Source organism: Xiphophorus couchianus, chromosome 11 (genome assembly GCF_001444195.1).
Source record: "Xiphophorus couchianus chromosome 11, X_couchianus-1.0, whole genome shotgun sequence".
Taxonomy (NCBI): domain Eukaryota; kingdom Metazoa; phylum Chordata; class Actinopteri; order Cyprinodontiformes; family Poeciliidae; genus Xiphophorus; species Xiphophorus couchianus.
In genome coordinates this window covers 3105417-3114244 of record NC_040238.1, presented here as the reverse complement: position 1 = coordinate 3114244, position 8828 = coordinate 3105417, and the positions used below count along the sequence as shown (strand labels likewise).

The 8828-nt window shown below is 35.1% G+C and overlaps 1 protein-coding gene across 2 annotated transcripts; it reads right to left on the bottom strand.

Moving 5' to 3' along the window:
* Positions 1-339: 339 nt before the first annotated feature.
* On the bottom strand, positions 340-5154 carry yipf5 (Yip1 domain family, member 5). 2 transcript variants are annotated; one of them, XM_028032141.1, is made up of 6 exons: positions 5004-5120; positions 3240-3359; positions 2847-3019; positions 1996-2141; positions 1701-1882; positions 340-1519 (listed from the first exon to the last, which is right to left on the bottom strand). In XM_028032141.1, the coding sequence occupies exons 2-6, from the start codon at positions 3347-3349 to the stop codon at positions 1357-1359; spliced, it is 774 nt and encodes a 257-aa protein (XP_027887942.1). In that variant the 5' UTR covers positions 3350-3359; positions 5004-5120; the 3' UTR covers positions 340-1356. The 2 variants fall into 2 exon arrangements, with proteins under 2 accessions (XP_027887942.1, XP_027887940.1); XM_028032139.1 differs by having other exon boundaries at positions 1293-1519; positions 3240-3356; positions 5004-5154.
* Positions 5155-8828: the final 3674 nt, after the last annotated feature.

The following is an 8828-nucleotide window of genomic DNA, read 5'->3' as shown; positions in this document are numbered from 1 at the left end:
GTTTTCCACTAAACACTGCATTTTGCATGGAGGTTATAAAAGACAACTTTTAAGTCTCCTTTATGACTCTCTTCTTTCCACTCTCCCTTCGAGGTCAGATTTAACATTGAAATTGGTCAACAGAATCTCCTGCCTGTACTTCTCTGCTGCTGATTTACTGGCTGCTTCTGATTAATGCACAGCCCGTAACTTGCAAGTCATTTCGCTTCCATGTAATGCTAGACTATTTTGTATTACACTACAAGAAAAAAAGTTAGAAATATGATAAAGTTTGATAAATACTTTTGCAAAACCTTTCACTAACTGCCGCTTTAAATTTATAAGACAACAAAACAAATGTGTGGACAAAGCTTGTAAATGATTTATTTTGATCGAGTAAGATGCTTTTTACAAAAATGTCTTCCGTCATAAAACAAAAAGGTCTGCATCTTCAATCCGTTTATCCTCTCATTATTCTGTAATATGTGCAACTTCCACAAGAATGATGATCATATAAAGCATTATGTAATCACAAAAACTTTCAAAACCAACTTTAATGTGGATGAGCAAACATGTACAGAAAACACAAAGCACACAAAGAGAAGAGTCTCTAAAATTAGAAAAGAACTGTAGATAGAAACAAGTATGTCGGGACAAAGGAGAGTTTCATCCAGACTACTTATTCCCAATAGTTAATCCATTTATTTTTACTTGTTACAACAACACCCCTGTGCAACTGTGGTTGTGTTTTTCTGAATGGCAATGACGCTCAAACGAATATCTTAAGATCAAATAAAATAGGTCAGAAGATGCAGCATAGCTGATATCTTTCTGATGAAGAAGACCATGGCTCCATGGATTAAAAAGGTTTGAGCTATAAAACATCCACTGAGGAAAAGCAGCATAAACAGCTGTGGACCAATGCAGACAGGAAGTTGATTGCTTCCCTTAGAGTTGCTGTTTTAGATCCTGTGGGTGTTTGCCTGAAATAAACTTTTTTTCCTCAAATAGAAAAAAAAAAAAATCATTGGGCTGTATGATGCCATATAAGGGTCGAAAATGGTCCAGAGAAGGTTGTTTTTCCATCAGATTTATTTAACAGTCCTCTTCTTTAAGATGCATGAAGGGAACAAGCTGCAGTGGATTCCTAGATGATACGAATCACTTGAGCCTTCATGGCTTCAGGTCGGAATGTGGCGAGAGGAGGCGGCTTTTACAAAGAAGAAAATCCTAGACGCCATTTAGACAAGGAGGCTCCAATTTTTCTGTAGCAACTGTGTAATTAGCCAATAATTACACTAATTACATTGATGCTAATTAGACTGAAAATACAGAAAGTGGGGAGCAGTTATTTTAAACTGTTGTGCAAAGATTTTTTTAGAAGACAGAGATGAGTGCAAAGACCCCGTATAGCAAAGCACATGGATAAGCAACCAACGACTGCTGCCCATCCATAGCCAATGCTGATATGAAGATCTTTGAGGCAGAGAAACTGCACCAGCCGATAATTGTTGTTGTTAGTATAATCCCCATCATGCCCCTAGAGAGAGCAGGACAGCAGTAAGTTAGAGTCACCAATGCTTGAATAAACATTCACAAACCTGAACAACACGCAGTAGTTTTATTTTGAACTAAAATCCATGACTGCTAATAATTCTGGTATTTTGAATAAATAAACCTGACCAGGTCGTCCATATTAGACAGTTTGACCATGTACTTACTGTAATGACAACACAACTCCAAAGCTGGAGAGGATGATCATAGGAAGGAGGCAGTATCCCAACACACTGGCCACGCAGCCGAAGGACACGCCCGTCATACTCATGAGGTTGAGGAGGCAGTACATAGCAAGGCAACCGATCGCACTGATGCCGTACACGTAACCAAACTGAATCTTACCGGACTGTAATAGGGAAGTGGGGAAAAAAGTGCCAAACAGACAGAGAATATGGATTTATTGACTGAAGCCTACTCCGACTGTGAAGACTGAAGAACATAATTAAGTCCATTATTTACCAGGAGAAGAGTTGCCCCAAAGGCCAAACAAAAGACCATCGGACCAGCCAGGTCTGTCTCATTCATGATGCTCCCATCTGCTACTTTCAATGGATGGAGAACTGTGAGAGTCTTCTGCCAGATATGGTCAAAATTGATCCCTAATTCTGTAAACAAAAAGGAACAAAATCTCCTACATTAAGGATGTCTTGGTGAAGTATGATCAAACATATCTAATGCCAAAAATTACTGCATATGAATTCCGTGATCATGGTCAAGGTCTATGTAAGCCATCATAATTTTAAAGCTTCATAATAAAGCTAATCAATATGTTTGGGAAACTCAATTTAGAACAAAGGTGTGGTCAAGATAAAATGGGAAATTTAGTCACATAGTCGCAAAAGATAATCTAAGGTTATGTTAGAATGAGATTAAAAATAATCTCTTCATTTTTATGATGAGATTAATGTCCTTCCCACTTTAATACATGACTACTGTAGAAACAGTAGCAGGAAACAACATAGTAGAATATCGGTTTGAGAACAGTTTTATGCATCAAAAGGTCACATTAAGCACATAAGAAAAGGGAAAACAAAACTTTAGGAAATACTTTTTGGCTCAACTTTGGTAGCCTTTTGTATCAAATGCCTGTAAAATGGTTATTCTGACTTTTTAATGCAACATATTTGGAAATAGCTCCTCAGTTGTGGTTTTTTGTTCTGAATAACAAAGCACACCAATCCTAGCAATTTTGGGCTTAGAATTCAATTGGTGCTTTTGTTCCAAGTTTTTAAAAATGAATCAAAAGGGAATTCCAAAAAATTATAGTTTATTTTTTACTTTTAGCTATGGTCAGACTGTGGCCCACTTACCTTCTAACAGTGGCGGCTCATCATCAAAGCTGTTACTGTACATGGACTGTGATGCATTTGGGGTGTAGGTCTGTGTGGGCTGGAAGATCTGTCCTGTATACGGCTGCTGGGGTTGCATCATTCCTGGGGATGGGTAGCCCATCGGCTGCGAATAATCATACTGACCATACGGCCTGCGGACAATTTATTAACAATAAATAGAAGCTTGTGAAGGAAATTATCAAAAAGGAGGAAGTTTGTGATCTTTAATTAGAGCTTAAAAACAAATAAAGGACTAAATGAATGCCGTAGACATGAGTTAGACTGTTCAGGGTAAGTTTCAACTTTAATGAGACTTCAGAAAGCCAGAAATATCACAACTGAAGAAAAAAGAAAGAAATTTGTTTCTCTTACTTGTTGTAAGGGTTTTCAGAGTTGCTGTAGCCATATCCGCCCTGGTTTTGGTCATCTACGCTGTAGCTCGACTGGTAGAAGTCAGTGTTGAAGTTATCAAATCCCGACATCCTTACTCTGCTAATACCAAAGAGATACAAATGGTTTTATTTACATTTAATATTGTGACACTATAATACTACACCTGTAATTGTTTGTTACAGGTCAACAATACATTATCCTGGGATTATTTGAGAGTGAGGTTTATTAAACCTGTCATTTTAAACACATTTCATGCAAAAAACTATTATACATTCAACACAATCACACTAGTGGGTGAGCCAGCAAAATTAGTAGGGCAGCCAATGGCGCCTGTCCTTGGTGGACACCTGCATTTCACACCTTCACATTTTTGTAAATCTAAAATGAAGCTGTATCTGCCAGGAGGATGATTTGTACTCAGTTTCAAAATTTTGTCATAAGCTACTTATAGTCTACTACTGAGAAAAGGTGGTTATATGTATCCAATAAATTGTATTCATGCAGCAGGGAAGATCAGAGTTATGTTGTTATTTTATCAGGTCTGTAACCTGTCAAGTTATGTAAAAGTCAAAAGGATAAAAAATAATTAATATGAACAAACTAAATAAAGATTTTGTTTAACAAGGAGGTATAAATAATGGGTGACAAGGAAACATCTATATATCTATATTCAGTTCTCCCTAATACATGAAAATAATCAAATAAAACAGAGAAATGAAATACAGTGATATGGAATTGGTTGAGTATATAGGAGTGAAATTATTTGTTTATGTGTGTTAAACAGCATAACAAACTAGGGAAGGGATTAATTGACCCAGGGACAAAAAAGATATAGGACAATATCATTAATAAAGTAAAAATAAAAAAGTACGCCATTCATTGGTAAACACCACACCTATAATTACGTTGTCTCTTCATTTTACAGGTCAGATTGTTATTTTCTGAGCTCCCTAATGTTTTACATAATCTAATGTTGTCATTAGTAATATAGTCACTGTCACTATATTAGTCCCTATTGAAATTATTTCATTTCTAAGATTTACAGTACCATTTTGGTCATGCAAGCTTAATGGTTTAATCTAATTTATTTTACTCCACAATCAAAGCTAAGCGTTAAAAACGCCTGTAAATTTTTAGCAGACTGAAAAGTTTATAAGCAGGTACCGAGATTAACTTTTGCTATTGTGTTCTAAAAATGGGAACTTGTACACGACTGAAATTCTTAGCAACCTTTTAATTTTATATCAATAAAGACAAGACAAAATACACACAAAAGTCTAAATAGGATTTGTTTTCAAAGTAAAGAAATAATGACAGCTTCTTTTAACAAAGAACGGACAAATGCATGTTTACGTGTATTTTGGTAACAACTACGTTGATTAGCTTAATTGAACAAACCGTTAGCACTCCCAAAATGCTAACGCTTCTTTAAGCAAAATGAAAAACACACCTAAAACACGCTCTTTCACAACACAGTACACAACAATATTCAGTAAAGTACACAGAATATCAGACGACTTCAAAATGAAAGGAAAACATTAGAAAAACTGCAAATATAGCCTTTTATCTTTAGCAGCTAACCTTCCCGTTTACTCTGTGGCTAGTTTGTTAGCTTCTGCTAACTCTAACAGATGCTGAACCATTTGTTAGAATCCGTACACGTAAAGCCAAAGTCAGCTTACGGTTCCTATTTAAGTAAACAGACGTATTGATGATATTAACAGGAATAAAGAAGATTATTACCTGTGATGTCAGCTGGACAACACTTAGTTGAGCCCTGCCAACTCCACTGTGGTTGCTACGTGTCAGGAGAAAGACGGAAAGCCTTTAGGGACATAGCATATTATTCGCTGAAGAAAAAGAGTTGCCTCCTGTTGGCATATTTTGGTATTTCGACTGTGTTAAAAGTCAGGATGAGACTAAAGTATACAGCTTTAGGTTTTGTTAGTATGTGAATGCATACTAACAGACACAATAAGGATTGTGGAAGACGGCGAATGGATACATAGGCTAATATCCAGCAACAAACTATCCAACTGGGTTTATCATGAAACTAATGATAGATTTGTGAGAAAGCACCCCATGCCCACTATTAAGGATGATGGAAGATCTACGATGGTTTGAGATTGTTTGTTCTTCTAAGGCAGTGAGAGAATAGTCAGAGTGAATTTTGTAATTTTTGAAATGGCAGGAGGTTTTGTACGAAATTGATGTGAATTATATATAAAAAAATAAATAAAATGATAAATAAAATGGATTACCTTTAGCAAGATAATGAGCCAACACGTATACATAAATGATTCCAGGCGCAATTTTTGCAAACAACAGTGGTCACTCTGTAACCTTGTGAAATGTCATAGAAGTCCTATCCTATTGTCAAAATTAGATTTTACACAAAGCATTGAAAACAACACTGGTGATATTAGGGAAATTTTTTTTTTTTTTAATGTGATTTTCCCTCATGCATATTAAAAGTTAGACTTTAAGTCTTTTTTTACAGCTGGATTATGCTACTTTGAAAAAACATTAATTTATTAGGTGTCCTTTAAAACATTTTTAACTGGGTCCAATAAATGTGGCCATCATTCTGCAGGATCTTGACTGAAGATGAAAGTTTGCTGCTGACTAAAAATATATTGCATTAAATTTTAGATTCAAACACCATCAATAACTAAAAGATCAGAGAAAAATCTTTCCTTTGAAAAAGGGTAATATTTTTTATAGTATAATGAAATACACTAAAACAAGACTATATAAATACATCCCATAAAATATATGTGCTTTAATAAATAAATACATTAAAAACAGCTTCTGCTTTGTCCCCTATGACACCACATCAGCTGATTGATATATAGCTAGAGAAACCACAGGTCTAACAACTGCAAATAAATACAAAGGGTAGATGATAACAAAGATAACGCAAGAGGACATGTACTGGGCTCCTGGAAAGAACAAAGGTACTCTCTTTCAACAGGATGCAGGGGAGAAGATCAATCACCCGGCATGAGCAGGAGAACTGCACCACTTCCTTAATGCAGGCGGATACTGGCTCTTTGATGATGTGCATTATGCAAAATAATGGGGCTCATGACCTATGCTGAGAGGAAGGTGGAACAGCAGGAAATGAGAATAACAGATGTCATTTTGAACTGTGAGTTAGGAAATAGGCAAACGTGAGCAAAAATAAAGACTCATTTCATTGCTTTTGAAGGGCAAGAGAATAAAGAGAGAGAAGTAAAAGAGAAAAAACAGATTAATTTAGGTGACAGTTCACATTAGCAGCAGACCTTCAAAATATCTGTAACACCCACTGACTGGATCTCTTACCCAGAACTTATTAAATTTAAATATTTCCTGTCTCAGAGGTGAAACAGCCACCCTCTCAGCCATCATGACAGAAAAATACATTAGACATAAATTAATTTCAACGGTGTGGAAGGGAAATAAATTATACAGCATTTGCTCTGTCCTGGCCTCAAGACACAGAGAATTTCTTTCAAAATGACAAGTGAAAAAATAACACATTCAGAAAGAGTACCCACTTTCCATCTGAGACATATTGAGTTTGTTCAAAATGAGTACTCATTTTCTGTTTAGGGGAAATGATACACAGCACTCAGCTTTTTTAAAAGTTGGATGATCAAAAACTATTTGGCTGGTTTCTGAATAGTCTTGGGAAAAACAAATACGTTTATGCAATGATTAACTACCGTATTGCTTTAAAGAAAAAAGTATTTTTTTGCACATTGCAACTGTTATTAAAAAAGTTGTAAGTTGTTTTGGAAAAATAATCAAATTTAAAAAACCCATCATTATGCCACAGTGAGGTTGACACCTCAACATGTGCAAGTAAAACTGTAATACCAGCATTTTTTGAATGGTTTAATAATGGTTTCCATTTCAGACTGTTTGGTTTTAACCTTGATGAATCTATTTTAGAGCTTCTTCTACATAAGAACTGATTTAATTATATCAATTAGTTTTATAACAATGCTTCTGAAAATTCAATTGCTAAATTTATTTGAACTAATTCAATGTTTTATCTACAGCAAGATTAATTATGACTTTAATTAACTGATTCTTCTCATTTCTACAGAGCATAATCAATCTATCTATGCACCTTCTGCTCCATTTCTCTATCACTCATAAAGACACCTGAGCTACCCGATTCAACTAGACAGTGGAAAACTCCAGTAACTCCTGAAAAATAAAGTTGTGGTCCATTTTTCCACAGCCAGGAAGAAAACCACACTCTTCATGACTCCAAAGTTTGATCATTGATCAGAACCATCATTTAAATGCCCTGCAGAAGGTACATCAGTACCAAAAAATCAAAGTCTTCTGTAAAACTCTCAGCTGGATCAACAAATGGACCCTTTAACAAAATTGCTTTGAAACATGAAACAAAAATACTTAACTGAAAGAGTCTGTGACTAATCAGGAGTTAAAATGGGTCATTTTTCATTCATTACTTTCCATCATATTTAGACTCTTAATCACTCTGGTTTATGAAGAACATGTATTTCTACCTAATCCCCTTAATTAAAGAAAATTAAAAAGTGCCAGAAAGGGTAATTGAATTTAGGGCAGTGTATTGCCATATACTGTCATAATTGCCTTCTTTAATATAGCCTCTGCTGTAATCCTGCTTTCGCTGTCTGGGTGAATGAGAGGATTAAAAGCAGTGAATTTCGTCTGATGAAGCAAACCCTCGTTGACAGCCACCTACTGTCTCCTCCATCAGGATTTCTCACACTGTCCCCACAAGCATTAAGTAGACAGGAAAATCTAAATTCCTTCTCTATTGTAAAATACAGAAAGTGAGAGGTAACTTAATAAAATAAATATGAGTGAACTTTATGTAAGTGATACTTGTAGGTTTGCTTATAACTGAATTAATTGGGCACATATTTTTAAAACCTTTATGAGATTTACCTCTCTGATAAATCATCATCAAATTCATTTTAAACCCTCCATACTGTACACATCACAAATTAGAAGATGTCTGATATGGATAAGAGGACAAATTTTTAAAATGATTTACTAATAAATTTGTGCACCCTTTTCTACATTGCAAGTATGGGAAGAATCTCTTTTTAAATTCTGATATTTCTTTGCTACTTTGTGTTTTTGTCTTTTTTATAATGTCTGAATGGTGACTTGGTAGGAATACTTTTGCTGTGTCTCCTGATATAAGTCTATTCTATTCTATTCTATTCTATTCTATTCTGTTGAAGTCTCATTTATCAAAAGCAGATTTGAATGGCTTACCAAAGCTCTGAAAATAACACTAATTTTTTATGGCAACTTGAGATACCCATTCATGGAAGTAGTCAATAAGGTAATATGACTCTGATATCTATAAACTGATAGCATACAGTTTATGTCTGACCAATACATAATCTTCTCCTTTCCACACACAGTGATCGATATGGTGAGCAGCTTTTTAAAAGCCTTTTTCTGTTGTGTAAATGTTCCACATAAGCTATTTCAGTGAACAGCAATTGCAAATATATTGCAATGTTGTCTACTATGTATTGCTTCTGTAGTGACTCTTATTTGTCACTA

Coding starts and splice junctions, on each gene's coding strand:
- yipf5 (XM_028032139.1), bottom strand. CDS start 3,349: ATGTCGGGATTTGATAACTTCAACACTGACTTCTACCAGTCGAGCTAC. Junction 3,020..3,239: donor TCTGAAAACCCTTACAACAA/GTAAGAGAAACA, acceptor AATTGTCCGCAG/GCCGTATGGTCAGTATGATT. Junction 2,142..2,846: donor TGAGCCGCCACTGTTAGAAG/GTAAGTGGGCCA, acceptor TTTTGTTTACAG/AATTAGGGATCAATTTTGAC.